Source organism: Anomaloglossus baeobatrachus, chromosome 5 (genome assembly GCF_048569485.1).
Source record: "Anomaloglossus baeobatrachus isolate aAnoBae1 chromosome 5, aAnoBae1.hap1, whole genome shotgun sequence".
Classification (NCBI taxonomy): Eukaryota; Metazoa; Chordata; class Amphibia; order Anura; family Aromobatidae; genus Anomaloglossus; species Anomaloglossus baeobatrachus.
Genome location: NC_134357.1, coordinates 42,156,751 through 42,174,761, shown reverse-complemented (window position 1 = coordinate 42,174,761; position 18,011 = coordinate 42,156,751). Strand labels below are relative to the sequence as shown.

The window sequence follows — 18,011 nt, the reverse complement described above, 5'->3', positions numbered from 1 at the left end:
GAACGTGCATGTCACTTCTTTTCCGCAGGTACCTGTGGTTTTTGGCATAGATAATGGTAAAAAACCTCAGGAAACAACCTGCGGAAAAACCGAGGCAAACTGCAGCAAATCGCGGTAAAAGCGCATGCGGTTTTCGGGTGCGGTTTGCTGCGTTTTTTTACTGCAGGTGTGGTAATCTTTCAGAGGGTCCGGAATTTTCTCAAGAAAATTCCATTTTTTAGTACGCACAGGGCCTTACTCAGTTCTAGTGATATTTCATATATATTTATCAAGTTTTCAGTGCTAGCAGTCAGTTCGTATACATCTGGTGAATCTTGGTGGTTGTTGCAGTTACTCGCCCTGAGTCAACTGGAGATAAGTTGTGTGTTGTTTTCCCTTGTTTGTTATGCCTGTGACCTTTAGCGCCCAGTGGGCTTGACAAAGAGCTCATCTCATCTGCTCCCTACCTAGGGCCCAGATCACGGTCAGTCTAGGGTCAGGTATCCTGCTCGGCGCATAGGTGCGAGACCTATCTAGGATGGTGAGGGAAACCAGAGCCCAGTGGTAGGCTAGGTCAGGAGTCAACATCTCCTCCGTCCCTTTCGCCATTAGCTTGGTACTTCCCCGTACCTAGCGTGACAGGGAGACTGGATTGAGTTTCACCAAAATATGCAATGTTTAAAGTCACATTTCATGAACCGGTCTAAAACATCTGGAGAAGTAAAATTGTCGTGGGAAAATAACAAAAAGACTTAAAGGGAACCTATCACCTGATTTGATGACTATAAGCTGCGTCCACCACCAGTGGGTTCTTATATACAACATTCTAACATGCTGTATATAAGAGCCCAGGCCGCTGTGTAGAACATAAAAATGACTTTATAATACTTACCTAAACATTCGGTTTGGTGCAGATTGGTCAAGTGGGTGTCTCCGTTCTCCGGGTGCAGCGTCTTCTCTTTTGGCCATCTTTGTCCTCCTTCTTCTGAAGCCTGGGTGCATGACGCGTACTACGTCATCCATACTAGTCGGCATTGAGGTCCTGCACAGATCTGTCCTGTGCAGGGTAGATCAAAATATTTTAGTGCGCTTGCGCAGGACCTCAATGCTGGCTGGTGTGGATGATGATCATGCACCCAGGCTTCAGAAGAAGAAGGAAAATATGGCTGAAAGAGGAGGCACCGCTACCGTAGAATGGAGCCAACCATTCGACCAGTCTGCACCGTACCAACCATTTAGGTAAGTATTATAGTCATTTTTACGTTCTACACAGCGGCCTGGGCTCTTATATACAGCATGTTAGAATGCTGTATATAAGAGCCCACTGATGGTGGCCGCAGCTTATAGGCCCCAAATCTGGTGACAGGTTCCCTTTAAAAAAAGGAACACAACTAAAAAGTGGCACAAAATGTATAGAGCATAAGGCGCAAATGCGAAAGCCACTAAAAGCGGAGTAAATGTCTCCAGTAAAGATGGAGAAACATGAATGGTAGAATCGATGTGTGACTCAAACCTTAATCTTTCTACAAATAGACCATTCTTCAATATACAGTACTTTTCTAGTTTTCGAATCATTTAGTATTAGAGCCGTTTCACACTTATAATCCCACATGAAAAGCTCTACGATAAGTTTTGAGAACTTGGCGTCTTTTCCTATAGAAACTTTTTGAATTGTATAAATTTAAACTTGATTTTATCCCTCCTCATTTTGCAGATGATTGATGAGGCTGAAGCTGAAGACGATAGGAAGCTCCATCCTTCACAATCCGTGATCACCGAGCCTATTACTACCCGTATGAGGCCGTCTATGGTTAATCAGAATTCCATCAGCATTAAAAGAACATTGTCATCACTTCCCGGCAAATTAGAGATTGTAACATCCTCCGACAGAACTGTGTGTAGAACAAACCTCCATCCTGCCAAGGAAAAACACAGCCTGGATGGAAAGAAAGGATTTTCGTCTATTACAATTACAGCCAGAAGATACATTACATCTTTATACCATGCTCCCAAGGAAATTACCAGTGACCCAGCTTCTTCTCTGTGCAGAAGTAATGACTTATTAATGAAGGCTCCAGTTTCGGCAGTTGAACACAATCAGCAATGTGGATTCTTAGATAATAGAGCTGATTGTAGCCAGAATTTTAAGCCCTTTGGATTCACACATTCTCAAGAACTTCCATGTCGACCCTCTCGGGTTTTCAATGAAGAGGTTGATCATCAATATTTAAAGGACAGTTCTAAGCAATCCAACCGTACAACATATATTTCAGGAATTCACGTTAAAAGGGATAAAACATTTCCAGACACTATTTATTATAGACACAAACTATATTCCTTGTCACTTGGTCAATGTCATGTAGCCAACCAAAGGACGTACAAGTCTGAACTATCAGTCAGGATAAAGCGTCCTCTAAAAAGTAGACTTGACCAAACTTTTGATAGGAAATCTGTGGAGCCCCCGAGTGACGTTTTCAGAGATAAGTTTGTAGGAGAATGTCAGAAGAGTAGCTCAACTATCTATGAAAGACCAAATCCATCTGCCGAAAGTCAATATGAAACATTGAAAAAACATCAAAGAAATCAAGAACACCAAGTCAATGGTTACCACCGTGATCCTTGCCAAGATGTCTCCGGTTATCTTAATACCGATGGTGAGCTAAGATACAGGGTGCCATTGTTTATCAAGAAAGGAATTTGTATAATTAAAAGGAATCTGTCAGAAGATGTTTGCTATTTAAAGAAACACTCCGACTAACTTTTTTAGTATTTAAATGTGTGTATGTACATGTAATGTAGTGTGACTGATCTCTCCGGTGTCCAGCGCCGTTTTGCTCCTCTTCTGATTGATGTCATCGTCATTGCAGGATGCCATTATTTATCAAGAAAGGAATTTGTATAATTAAAAGGAATCGATCGCAAGATTTTTGCTATTTAATGAAGCACTCCAACTAACTTTTTTTTATTGTTTAAATGTGTGTATGTACATGTAATGTAGTGTGACTGTGCTCTCTCGGGTGTCCAGCGCCGTTATGTTCCTCTTCTGATTGATGTCACCGCAATTGTGACCTGCCAGCTCACTCCATGTCTTACCCAAAAGTCTCTTTTACAATGAAAGCCATTCTATGTCATTCTGAGCATAGTTCTCACTCTCCATAGACTTAAAAGTCACTTCCGGATCACGCAGAGCACAGTGTGATTGGGAATAGTCTGCAGAGAGTTGACGTCAATCAGAAGAGCAGAAGAACAGCAGTGGACAATGGAGAGAGCAATGGTAAATGAGTATATTCATTCACCCTCAATATATTATGTGTTTCCTCAAAAATAAGCCCAATACCGAGAGTAAAGGGTGCTTTACACGCTGCGACATCGCTAACGATACATCGTCGGGGTCACGTCGTTAGTGACGCACATCCGGCGCCGTTACCGACATAGTAGCGTGTGGCACCAAGGAGAGACAATCAACGATTGCAAAAACATTAAAAAACCTTGATCGTTGACACGTCGCTCCTTTTCAAAATATCGTTGGTGGTGCATGCCGCCGGTTGTTCGTCGTTCCTGCGGCAGCACACATCACTATGTGTGACACCGCAGGAACGACGAACATCTCCTTACCTGCATCCACCGGCAATGAGGAAGGAAGGAGGTGGGCGGCATGTTCCGGCCGCTCATCTCCGCCCCTCCTCTGCTATTGGGTGGCCACTTGTGTAATGCATAAAGGACCTGTGGTGGAACGCACGCAGACACACACACACACACACACACATATCCAGTGATACCGTACTTCTCTGGTGACATGGGATTCAGTGGAACATGAAGACTTGCGGTGGAATACATAGAGGACCTGCAGTGGAACGCATTGATGCGTTCCACCACAGGTACTTTTGTTCCACAGTGCTGCCAGCCAGAAGCAGTATGGTATCACCAGATGTTTCTGTGTGTTTATGTATGATGTTCCTGCGATCTGATGTGTGTATCTCGGCTAGAAGCAGGGGAGGGCCGCTGTGGAGCACACAAGGACCTGCTGGGAGCTACCCTCTTTGAATCGCATGAGGACCTGGGAGCGACACAGATGTCCGGGGTCTGGTAAGTATTATTCTCCTGGGACGTGTCTGCCTTTTTGGAGGGGTAAACTTACCCCCAACCCCTACTTCTCGAAAAAAATAAGCCCTACCATGAAAATAAGCGTTGCCCATTTTTCGTTGCAAAAAATAATATAATGAGGGTGTCTGCCTTTTTTGGGATGGCAAACTTACCCCCCTCCTGTGCTTCCTCAAAAATAAATCCTACCCTGAAAATAAGCCCTAGCACATTTTTCGTTGCAAAAAATAATATAAGGATAGTTTCTGCCTTATTTGGGGTAGGTCAACTTAAGCCCCCCACCCATCCTTTAACCAAAACACTCGCTACCCTGAAAATAAGCCCTAGCGCATTTTTCGCAGCAAAAAATAATACAAGTCAGTGTCTTATTTTCGGGATAACATGGTACATATATACACACATTTAATGAATAAAAAGTTAGTTGGAGGGCTTCTTTAATCTGAGAGTAGGTTTGCAGAGTAGACGAAAGAACGGGTTTGAATACCGCGGCAAGACCACAGATCCACCGAGAGTTTGGAAGAATTCCTTTATTTACATGGGTCTACGTGTTGCAGCTACATTTCCGTCCCCTTCATCAGGACAAACACAAGGAATAAATACCTTTGATGGATCTGTGGTCTTGGCGCGATATTCAAACCCATTCTTTCTTCTACTCTGCAAACCAGCCCTGTTGTTTCCACAGTTCTGCTTACACTTCCTTAATCTGAGAGTAGCATGATGTAGGGGCTGAGAGCCTGATTCACCAGTCACTTGCTGCAGTTTCAATACTATCAGCAGGAGATTATCACTGAAGGACTAGGTGTCTCTTGCCATGCAGTCCAGGTAATCAGTGTAACCCCACCCACATCACTGATTGGCAACTTGCTGACAATGTAAACAGGAAGCTGCCAATCAGTGCTGGGGGAGGGGTTATGCACAGCTCAAGAAATGAGTGTGTACTGTTGCAGGAAGGCTGCTCACACAAAAACTTGGGTCCATGTGTTAGGGACAAAATCATGATGTGATGATGGAATTTAAGATAAGTTTTCCATTTTCTGAAAAGCTCTTTGTAAGCAGAGCAGGTAAAGAAACTGATTTACGAAGTTATTGTAGCCACAAAAGATGCATTTATATAAAACGAGGATGAATTATGAATGCGGATAACTAACAATTCCCTGTTTATATTTTCTTTGCCCGTGGCTTAAACATTTTCTGCATTTATCCACATCATCTGATTTCATAAAAAAAAATTATTCCAGCCAACATATCAGGGGAAATTACTCGACTCGGTTTCCCTCCCGTGTATGGTCTCAGATGCCTCACTTTTTTTAAACACTATTCTCTTTTATAGCCTCGCTAAGATTAACTATAAACTTTTATATCCGCAGCCTTCGATTACCCGCAAACACTGAAGAAGGATCCTCCGCCCGTTAGAGAGATTTATGTAGACGCAGGTTCTCCTCTCCGGAGCTTTGGTCATCTTGGAGCAGAAAGGTCAAGCGTAACAACCTTCAACTTCATATTTGGAAAACAGATTTCCATCCAGAATAAGCTGAATTTGCAGAAGGAAAACATCTCTCGGAAAGGTAATCTGCAATATGACATTCTGCTATTAACGTCTAGTTAGCCAACGTCAAATTCTCTGTATCTTGTGTTATCACCAAAGGGACCATAAAGGAACACTAAATAAAAAAAACACAAAAAACTTAATATATAAAATGATACAGATCATAAAATGGAATAACGGAACCATCGAGACAGAATAGATAGATTTGAGCACCCAGAGGACGTGTCTAAGGTTCGGTTCACCTTGGTCGTGTCCTCTTAGTATTTCCATCTTCTTAAGGACCAGGCAATTTTTCGGATTTTCGGACTTTTGTTTTTATCTCCCCTTCCTCCAAGAGCCATAACTTTTTCATTTTTCCTTTTACATAGCCATGTGGCGGCTTATTTTGTGCAGGACAAGTTGTAGTTTAGAACACCGCCATACATTTTATCATATGATGTACTGATTAAACCGCAAAAAAAACATTCCAAGTGAGGACTATAAAACCCAATAATTTTTTTTTTGTTTGTTTGTTTTTACCCTTACGCCGCTCATTTTGCAAGATAATTTTCTAGGTCAGTACAATTATGGATTGAACAAATGTAAACATATTTTTTTATATTTTAATGGTTAAAAAAATGTATAACTTGTCAAATTAATTTGCCATATTCTAAAACCTGTATTTTTTTAATTGTTCAACCAATTAAGCTGTCTGGGAGCTTGAGTTTTGCACTTTCAGCTGATGTTTTTATTGGTATTTGTTTTGGGGTGCAGACCATGCTTTGGTCGCTTTTTATTGTGTTTTTGGAGGAAATGGAATTACTGAAAAATGGCAAGTTTGATGTTTCAAAATGTTTTTAATTTTGACATACCTCTTATGGTATAAATATGCTAAACACTGTGTTCATGTGCATTGAAGTTCATCTGTGGGAGACGTAGCACGCAATGTGTTCTCGTCCCACAGATGAAGAAACTAGAGAGAGAGGAGCCATAGTGCCAGGCAGTGCCACCCAAGCCCAGAGCTGTATGTGCCCCCTCCTTCTACCCCCCAGCTGTATTAGCCCACCAGAGCTTTATGGTGCCCCCCCAGAGCTGTATGTGCCTCTCCAGAGCTGTATAGGCCCCTCAGAGCTGATTAGGCCCCTCAGATCTGTTTGGGCCCCCTAGAACTGTATGGGGCCCCCAGTTTGACCCCCACCCCAGGACTGCATGCATATGACACCCAGTAATGTGTATGCCCCCCAGTAATATCTATGCCACAGCCCCTCTTGTGATGTATGTACTGTAGCCCCCAGCCTTCCCTGTGATGTATATACTGTAGCCCCCAGCCTCTCCTGTGATGTATATACTGTAGCCCACAGCCTCTCCTGTGATGCCTATATTGTAACCCCAGCCCTTCCTGTAATGTATACACTGTAGCTCCCAGCCCCTCCTGTAATGTATACACTGTAGCTCCCAGCCCTTCCTATGATGTATATTCTGTAGTCCCCAGCCTCCCCTGTGACGAATTTACTATAGCCCCCACCCCCTCCCTTGGTGTATATATTGGACAAAGGAACATCAATATCTCTCGTAACCTTGAGATTGTTGATATTTTCAATAATTTTGGTACTCACGTTCTCAGACAGTTTTCTTCTCCTCTTTCTGTTCTCCATGGTTAATGTGGCACACACAGACACACAATGCAAAGATTGAGTCAACTTCCCCCCATTTTATTTGGTTTTAGGTGTGATTTTCATACTGCCCACACCTGTTACTTACCACAGGTCAGGATGAACGAGATTCAAATACTTGAAACAAACTGTTTACCCACAATTTTGGAAAGGTGCTACAAATTTTGTCCAGCCCATCTTTGGGGGTTTATGTAAAATTATGTCCAATTTGCTTTTTTTTCCAGTTTTTTTTTCTGGGAGAAATACTTCACTTTCTGGAACAGTTTCAATATATACACATATGTATATATATATATATATATATATATATATATATATATATATATATATATATATATATATATATATATATATATATACACATATATACAGTACAGACCAAAAGTTTGGACACATCTTCTCATTCAAAGAGTTTTCTTTATTTTCATGACTCTAAAAATTGTAGATTCACATTGAAAGCATCAAAACTATGAATTAACACATGTGGAATGAAATACTTAACAAAAACGTGTGAAACAACTGAAAATATGTCTTAAGCCCGCTTTACACGCTACAATATATCTTACGATGTGTCAGCGGGGTCACATCGTAAGTGACGCACATCCGGCATCGTAAGTTACATTGTAGTGTGTGACAGGTACGTGCGATTGCGATTGAACGTTAAAACGTTCATCGCATGCACGTCATTGAATCCTGACGAATTGCACGTCGGGTTGTTCAATGTTCCCGAGGCAGCACACATCGCAGTGTGTGACACCCCGGGAATGATGAACAGATCTTACCTGCCTCCCGCGGCTCCGGCCGGCAATGCGGAAGGAAAGAGGTGGGCGAGATGTTTACGTCCCGCTCATCTCCGCTTCTATTGGCCGGCTGCCGCGTGACGTCGCTCCAGGAAGTGGACGTTCGCCGCCCACATCGAGGTCGTATGGACGGGTAAGCACATGTGACAGGGGGTTAATCGTTTGTGCGGCACGTTCAACAAATTGAACGTGCCACACATACGATGGGGGCGTTGCAAATCACATACGATATCCTATGCGAAATTGCAACGTGTAAAGCAGGCTTTATATTCTAGGTTCTTCAAAGTAGCCAGCTTTTGCTTTGATTACTACTTTGCACACTCTTGGCATTCTCTTGATGAGCTTCAAGAGGTAGTCACCGGAAAAGGTTTTCACGTCACAGGTGTGCCCTGTCAGGTTAAATAAGTGGGATTTCTTGTCTTATAAATGGGGTTGGGACCATCAGTTGTGTTGTGTAGAGGTCTAGTGCATACACAGCTGATAGTCCTACTGAATACTTTATAGAATAGACAAGGCTCAACCACCACTTAATTAGGTGCTCAGGAGAAAAATCACTGGTACTATAAAAATGTACTCCAGCACACTAAAGAAAAATGAAAGAGTCCAAGATGGTGCTCAAAAATGTTTTATTTACTGGTGTGTTCATTTATTGTCCAACGTTTCAACCCAGTAAGGGTCTTCTTCAAGGACTACGTATAACAAGAATGACTTTCAAACTAGCACCCAAGAGAATCAGGTAAGTATGGAAATTCTAGCATTCAAATATCACTGTAGCAATATTAAGTAACAACATCAAATGTTCAGTATCGCATCACATCAATGGTGAGATGTGGTGGAGTAGAGGTCCAAGACCGTCTCAAAGTCAAAAGTAGGAGGACTCCAAGGTCCAAGGTAGTGTTATGACAAGTGTAGAACTACCTGTATATGTCCGTGTTCAATGTTACCTGCAAAATGAGATTCTAGACAGCCTATACGGTGGATCCACAAAAATCATATGGTACTGGCTCCCTAGTAAGGCATAACGTGGGAGTTCACTATATGTGGGCTGGCCAAAGGCTCTATGTGAATGGAGGACCTGTGGAGGAGTGTCAGGAGCCTGAGACGGTCTTGGACCTCTACTCCATCACATCTCACCATTGATGTGATGTGATACTGAACATTTGATGTTGTTACTTAATACCGCTACAGTGATATTTGGATGCTAGAATTTCCATACTTATTTGATCCTCTTGGGTGCTAGTTTGAAAGTCATTCTTGTTATACATAGTCCTTGAAGAAGACCCTTACTGGGTTGAAACGTTGGACAATATATGAACACACCAATAAATAAAACATTTTTGAGCACCATCTTGGACTCTTTCATTTTTCTTTAGTGTGCCGGAGAACAATTTTATAGTCCTACTGAATAGACTGTTAGAATTTGTATTATGGCAAGAAAAAAGCAGCTAAGTAAAGAAAAACGAGTGGCCATCATTACTTTAAGAAATGAAGGTCAGTCAGTCCGAAAAATTGGGAAAACTTTGAAAGTGTCCCCAAGTGCAGCGGCAAAAACCATGAAACGCTACAAAGAAACTGGCTCACATGATGACCGCCCCAGGAAAGGAAGACCAAGAGTCACCTCTGCTGCGGAGGATAGGTTTATCAGAGTCACCAGCTGCAGAAATCGCAGGTTGACAGCAGCTCAGATTAGAGACCAGGTCAATGCCACACAGAGTTCTAGCAGCAGACACATCTCTAGAACAACTGTTAAGAGGAGACTTTGTGCAGCAGGCCCTCATGGTAAAATAGCTGTTAAGAAACCACTGCTAAGGACAGGCAACAAGCATAAGAGATTTGTTTGGGATAAACAACACAATGAATGGCCATTAGACCAGTGGAAATCTGTGCTTTTGTCTGATTAGTCCAAATTTGAGATCTTTGGATCCAACCACTGTGTCTTTGTGTGACGCAGAAAAGGTGAACGGATGGACTCTACATGCCTGGTTCCCACCATGAAGCATGGAGATGGTGTGGGGGTGCTTTGCTGGTGATACTGTTGGTGATTTATTCAAAGTTGAAGGCATACTGAACCAGCATGGCTACCACAGCATCTTGCAGCGGCGTGCTATTCCATACCATTTGCGGTTAGTTGGACCATCATTTATTTTTCAACAGGACAATGACCCCAAACACACCTCCAGGCTGTGTAAGGGCTATTTGACTGAGGAGAGTGATGGGGTGCTACGTCAGATGACCTGGCCTCCACAGTCACCAGACCTGAACCCAATCGAGATGGTTTGGGGTGAGCTGGACAGCAGAGGGAGGGCAAAACGGCCAACAAGTGCTCAGCATCTCTGGGAAGTCCTTCAAGACTGTTGGAAAACCATTTCCGGTGACAACCTCTTGAAGCTTATCAAGAGAATGCCAAGAGTGTGCAAAGCAGTAATCAAAGCAAAAGGTGGCTACTTTGAAGAACCTAGAATATAAGACATATTATCAGTTGCTTCACACTTTTTGTTAAGTATTTCATTCCACATGTGTTAACTCATAGTTTTGATGGCGTCAATATGAATCTACAATTTTCAGAGTCATGAAAATAAAAAAAACTCTTTGAATGAGAAGGTGTGTCCAAACGTTTGGTCTGTACTGTGTTTATATATACCGTATATATATATATATGTATATATATATATATATATATATATAGGGCACCAATTCATTATTGCATTTCTGATTGTTATTTTTAGTATGATGATTACCTCTAAATTGGTGACTGATTTGCAACAAATTCATCAAACAATTTGAGCCTTTTCTCAAGTTGCCTCTTGTGGTTTTCTGAACGTCAATGTTGACTTTTCAGATGTTTTGTTTTTTTTACAGATTTTAAAATGCAATTTTTTATAAAGTTGCAAAATTTTACGCAACTCTACTCCAGTTTCCCCTTTTGTGACATTTTGTGAAATGTATGGCTTTTCCCGCTAAAAGAGGGTTGCAGAACCAGTTAAATAGAGAAAAAAAAAGACAATTTGGGCTTTGTGCAAAATTCATGAATCGCGTTAGAGAAGACAAGTCAAAAACGAAAAGTGATTTAAAAAACCCAAATGATTAATCGGGCCCATAGAGTATATAAGTATATTATATTGCTTGCTTCCATGCATAAACTTTTCTAACATAGAATGAAACCTTGTCTTCACTCCATTACAAACTAGAAGAATATCGACAACTTTTTTGTTGAGAGATACGGTAAAATAAATTCTAGACCGTTAACAGCATTTACAACTTGTTCAATCCCAAACCGTTCAGTACGGGGGAATTCTGCCTGAATTAATCATTGTCGTGTTCACCATTTGTGTTGGAGGAATAAATACTCTTTTCAGAAGAGAACACATTACAATTTGTTTATTGATCGCACCGAGGCCAGACAATAGATCAGTGACAGCATTTACATCTCTGGACCTATTAATTGCACAAATGCCGCCCTATATAATCACACGGGCATTTGGATTCCTGAACAATAAAGCAGATTTGTCATTAGATTCCACAATACCAACTGCGTATATTATTATAATAGATCTGGTAGACCTGACAAGGCTGGTGTACTTACTATGAAAATCCATTTTACCCTATGCAACTTATGTATTACCTTTCTGTTTATTGAAGTAGCCTTCTAATGGATTGTCCAGCTTAGAAAGCCAATTTCATATATAATTTCCTAATATACAGTTAGGTCCAGAAATATTTGGACAGTGACACAATTTTCGCGAGTTGGGCTCTGCATGCCACCACATTGGATTTGAAATGAAACCTCAACAACAGAATTCAAGTGCAGATTGTAACGTTTAATTTGAAGGTTTGAACAAAAATATCTGATAGAAATTGTAGGAATTGTACACATTTCTTTACAAACACTCCACATTTTAGGAGGTCAAAAGTAATTGGACAAATAAACCAAACCCAAACAAAATATTTTTATTTTCAATATTTTGTTGCGAATCCTTTGGAGGCAATCACTGCCTTAAGTCTGGAACCCATGGACATCACCAAACGCTGGGTTTCCTCCTTCTTAATGCTTTGCCAGGCCTTTACAGCCGCAGCCTTCAGGTCTTGCTTGTTTGTGGGTCTTTCCGTCTTAAGTCTGGATTTGAGCAAGTGAAATGCATGCTCAATTGGGTTAAGATCTGGTGATTGACTTGGCCATTGCAGAATGTTCCACTTTTTTGCACTCATGAACTCCTGGGTAGCTTTGGCTGTATGCTTGGGGTCATTGTCCATCTGTACTATGAAGCGCCGTCCGATCAACTTTGCGGCATTTGGCTGAATCTGGGCTGAAAGTATATCCCGGTACACTTCAGAATTCATCCGGCTACTCTTGTCTGCTGTTATGTCATCAATAAACACAAGTGACCCAGTGCCATTGAAAGCCATCCATGCCCATGCCATCACGTTGCCTCCACCATGTTTTACAGAGGATGTGGTGTGCCTTGGATCATGTGCCGTTCCCTTTCTTCTCCAAACTTTTTTCTTCCCATCATTCTGGTACAGGTTGATCTTGGTCTCATCTGTCCATAGAATACTTTTCCAGAACTGAGCTGGCTTCATGAGGTGTTTTTCAGCAAATTTAACTCTGGCCTGTCTATTTTTGGAATTGATGAATGGTTTGCATCTAGATGTGAACCCTTTATATTTACTTTCATGGAGTCTTCTCTTTACTGTTGACTTAGAGACAGATACACCTACTTCACTGAGAGTGTTCTGGACTTCAGTTGATGTTGTGAACGGGTTCTTCTTCACCAAAGAAAGTATGCGGCGATCATCCACCACTGTTGTCATCCGTGGACGCCTAGGCCTTTTTGAGTTCCCAAGCTCACCAGTCAATTCCTTTTTTCTTAGAATGTACCCGACTGTTGATTTTGCTGCTCCAAGCATGTCTGCTATCTCTCTGATGGATTTTTTCTTTTTTTTCAGCCTCAGGATGTTCTGCTTCACCTCAATTGAGAGTTCCTTAGACCGCATGTTGTCTGGTCACAGCAACAGCTTCCAAATGCAAAACCACACACCTGTAATCAACCCCAGACCTTTTAACTACTTCATTGATTACAGGTTAACGAGGGAGACGCCTTCAGAGTTAATTGCAGCCCTTAGAGTCCCTTGTCCAATTACTTTTGGTCCCTTGAAAAAGAGGAGGCTATGCATTACAGAGCTATGATTCCTAAACCCTTTCTCCGATTTGGATGTGAAAACTCTCATATTGCAGCTGGGAGTGTGCACTTTCAGCCCATATTATATATATAATTGTATTTCTGAACATGTTTTTGTAAACAGCTAAAATAACAAAACTTGTGTCACTGTCCAAATATTTCTGGACCTAACTGTGTATATATATATATATATATATATATATATATATATATATATATACATGTTTGTGTGTGCGTTTTATATGAATTATTATACAGATCAGCTTCAAATTCCACTTCAAAAAGTATTTGAAATTATTTTTATATGGATTTTAGAGCAGATTACTGTCACAGGGTGTGATGGGATCACTAGGAACAGGGGAGCCTAAACTGGCCCTGATGCTTGGGGAACTCTCACTGACCCTGATCCCAAAGATACGCCTGAAGGTGACGATGTTTGGGTCGCCTTCCTTGCCCTAGTTCCTGAACAACCCTGGTCCAGTTGCCCTTCTCCCTCCACCCAGGAGAGGCCCCGGCCAAGAGTGATTAATCCACACAAATAAACAGACAGGGGAAAAAAAACAAAACTCAAACTTTGAGCAATCACTCACAGAAGTATATACAATACATGATTACGAGGAAACTAAAGGAAGGGAAGAAATAATCGGACGACAAGAGTATTTCCACAACACACCAAACAGCTCATAGACGTTCACCAGCAACAAGATAATGCTCAAGGCCCGGGATCTTATAAAGCTATCATCAGCATGGGAGAACAGGCTCCACCATCTTAAAAAGGGTGGAGGCGGCTGTGATGGGTCTCCTGCAACATGTGACTCAAGAAATAATCCACAGGCTAGCAGAAATTAACTCCTGCAAGCCCGATTACTAACAAGAGTATATCTGGTCAATGCCTGAGCCTGTCTGTGCAACTCAAAAGCAGCATTGTGTGGGGTGTCTGACTCTTATGTGTGAGCAACGTCAGAAGTAGTCCTGAGATTTGGCAAGTTTTGAGCAGTCACCGTGTGACAATTTCACTCCAAAATCCACATAAACTCTTTGTGAAAATACCCTTAGGATATTTTGAATGAAAATAGAGGGTCACCTACTCAAAATTCTCATTTCTTAGCCAGAAGAGGGCCAAAATATCCAACCTCTAGTTCTGAAGGTCCTGCCCAGTCCAGATAACCCATTGATTCGAATAGACACTGATTCTCAATTATCCCTCTGGGGGCGCTGCAGGGAAATTGAATACTCACTTCCAGGTTTTCCTACTGCAAGGGTCATGGGAACACTTTTAAGTGGGTTTATCTGGTAGTTTATGACTACCAAACCATTTGCAGATCTGGGTAGGGTTTTTTTTAAGATATTTTTAGATGAACCTATGTGGACACAGACTAATTATTCAGTGTATAGAAAATCAAGATTGCTCCATTATATATATTTTGCTTGCAAGTGCTCCAGTACTTCATACTGAACACAGTGATCTGGACAGAAATATCACACATGCGCCTTGTGTTTCCTGCCCAGCGCATGCGCAGTGCTCTCCCTGCTGTGGGCAACAGCCCCAATCATACCCGCTATCAGAGCATGACAACCATGACTAGTATATGGGACCCGGTTAAGAGGGGGTCCCAGCCAGGCCCTGGGGTAATTACTTAGCTTTATTAGGACCCGGGCTTTATTAAGCCTCTTCGCTGGGGTAAAGCCTAGGTGGAGTCTCAAAGGGGTCTGAAAATTTTGCTAGTATGGGGCCTTGAAATTCCTAGTGAGCGGCCCAGGCTCCAATGACATTTACACCTGTTCTGTGATGGAGTCATCATAATTTAGTTACTTTAAAATTAATAATAGGATTTATTTTTCTCTGGAGGATTGAATATAACCATGGCTATTAAATTGAGCATTCAGTAAAGCATCATTTCTCCTGTGGAGCTGCTGCAGGAAATCTGAACACCTGTCTGATAGAATTGAGCAAAAAGACTTGTGCCTGTAATAGGTGTGCCCCGCTCTTGGGGGATCTCTGGCGAGTCAGGGACCAGAAGGTCACAGCACCTTATTGTGCACAGGTCTGCTGCATCTTATAGTTAAATGTATTTGCTTATATTTGGTGCTGCAGGGGTTAAGGACCCTTTCCTATCTGGCTGTCCTTTGGAGTCTTAATCTCAAGTGCAGCTCTTTGTGATCACTTCCCTTCGCTATAAATAGTCATGTGTTTTAACATCTGATATCAGTTATAGATTCTCATATCTAAGCTGTCCACCTTGGAAGGAGCTAATGTCTGGAAGAAGCTGAGGTTTTGTGACAATTACAGTATTTTTCTGCATTGGAGTTGCTTGGAGTGTTTTCCTTTTGTGTCTATTTCCCCGTCTATCTTCCTACTATTGTGTTATATTATAGTGGTTAGACTAGTGCTCTCGTCGGCCTTCTCATTAGCCAGGGTGAGTTCATGGCAAGCGAGGGCCTAGTCACATGTTCAGCGATGGGGGAAGGGACCCATACAGAGACATTAGGGACTGCAGGAATCAGCCTCAGGTGAGTGCAGGAGGTGACCCCTCTCTCATCTCCTTAGTGCCAGGGCCCACAGTTGTATCGTATTCCTTTGTTATAGCTCTCGCTGAAGGTTCCTTTTCTCCTGGCGGAAACCCAGTAGTCACTGTGTGACAGTAACATCCTATTGCTGTGGCTTTGTCAGTTGTCCATGGTTGCTCTAATAGAGCCCCACAAACCTCCTCCTACCCAGTGCCTCCTCTGATTAGCAAATCCGGCGCCATGTGATGTATGTGTAGGAGATAGGCAAATAGCTCACTCTCCTATGAATATAGTGTAAATAGGTATTGCAAGTGTAAAGTAAAGATAAGATGTAGCACAGCTGAACAGGTGCGCCGCTCAGCTCCACTTGGCGGTCACCGCTGGTGTAGTTTTATATATTGTAAATACTGTGTATAATATGTACTGGTACCACACAGCCAACCTCTGTCTTCAATATTGCTCAAGGGGCTCATTTCACAGTTTAGGTGCAGACGGGGGAGTCTAAGTGAAGAAACCTAGCACCTGGGTTTGTTGAAGTGCCTGTTGCACGATCGTTCATCAAAAGATGTCGGTTGCATTGTCAGTAGTTAAAAGGACTGCAAGTGTTCCGGGACTATCCTCCTTCAAGGAAGGAGGGAGGCAGAAGAGTACGGACCCCCGACTGTGGGTGTACGGAGGGCACTGAGAACTGGTGCTGCCCCAAGGACAGTTCCTGTGTGGACTGTTTTGGCCATCAGACCTGGAGAAAAAACTTTTGAGGGACGGTTTCTATGTGGACTGTTTTTGTTTTTGCAGGTCATCAGCCCGGAGCCAGAGTGCTTTTATCCGGGTCCTGTTGGCCTGCATACAACTTAGATTATGAAGAAAAGAGTTAATTTGAAAGTATTGTGTGTGAAAATAGAAATGCTATTTATGATGCAAGTCATGTGGGGTATGTCAGGTACTACGTGCCATTGTGTGGAGCCCCAGGTCCTGTGGTAGTCTGAAGCCTACCTGGTAAGCAGGATATCCGAAAATGTATATTGTAAAGTGTAAGAATGTAAACGTGTTTATTGTAAGAAAAAAAAACAAAACAGGAGGATGCTACGCATCTTACATGACAAAAAATCAGCCGGGGACGGACGACCTTAAAGGAGGCAGGTGTGTAGGCGATAGGTGAATAGCGCCCTCTCCTACGAAGATGGTGTAAATGGGTATTGCAATTGTAAAGTAAAGATAAGATGTAGCAGAGCCAAATGGGTATACTGATCTGTTCCACTTGGCGGTCACAGCTGGTGTAGTTATAAATATTGTAAATACTGTGTATATTATGTACTGGTCCTTCGTGCTGTGTTCAGTGGAGGATATAGTACAGGGCCAGGTGTAGATGTAAAAGGTATGGTAGTAGTAATAAGATAGCTTTAGTGGGAACTAGAGAACAAGCAACAGGTGGTGGAGGATGGGAGTATATTAGTCAGCTATAGGAGTTAAACAAGGAACACAGAGTACAGTAGAGGGTTGTCAATTAGACGGAGATAAGGTGGGAGGAGTAAGCAGAGGGTTACAGCATGTGTGCAGAAAGAATCTAGTCAGTTGAGCGACAGGAATTGTGCCAGGCAGGGCTTGTGTTACAGTCTGCCTGAGCTGGAGGGAACTCCTTCACAAGGTGTCAAGCCCTCACCCGTCTCACGGGCAGCAGATCAACCTTCGGACCGGAGGGACACTGGGGCTTGGAGACTTCAGTGGGACCTCGTACTGGTGCCAGGAGAGACTGCGTGTGTGGGACGCGCGAAAGAATGAGACACGGCAGCTGCTAAAGGAATAGATACCAGGGGAAGATAAAGTATATGGGAGCTGCTGGTGGTAGTTACCCAGGGCTAGTTAGCAGAGTTTTTCCCCGAAGACGAAGGACACAGCATGGGGGATCCTATGGACCAGAAGGATGGACAGTGAACGTGCAAGAATAAAGAGGTTCCAGTTATTTTTATTAAGACTGTCGTGTGGTTATTGCAGTCATCTCCCCGTCTACGACGAGGATTCCTCCAATGACACATGGGGTCACTCCCAAAGGTAACGACTAGGGATGATGGAATACTTCAAATATTCGGCTTCTCGAATATTTTCTGAATAGGTTGCCACTATTTGACTATTCGCGAATATTCGATGCGCAATGTAAGTCTATGAGAAACCTGAATAACAACTATTTGGATAAACTACATTGCGCATTGAATATTCGCATAGCGGCGACCTATTCGGAAAATATTCGCGA

At 42.4% G+C, this 18,011-nt stretch overlaps 1 protein-coding gene across 2 annotated transcripts in view; it reads left to right on the top strand.

Annotated features, from left to right (window-relative positions):
* C5H10orf90 (chromosome 5 C10orf90 homolog) overlaps nt 1-18,011 on the top strand; it is a 282,565-nt gene that overhangs the window by 152,227 nt on the left and 112,327 nt on the right. For both annotated transcript variants that reach the window (XM_075352249.1, XM_075352250.1), the window contains exons 4-5: nt 1,694-2,633; nt 5,448-5,645. In XM_075352249.1, coding sequence (XP_075208364.1) covers nt 1,694-2,633; nt 5,448-5,645 — 1,138 coding nt within the window. The remainder of the gene's footprint in view (nt 1-1,693; nt 2,634-5,447; nt 5,646-18,011) is intronic.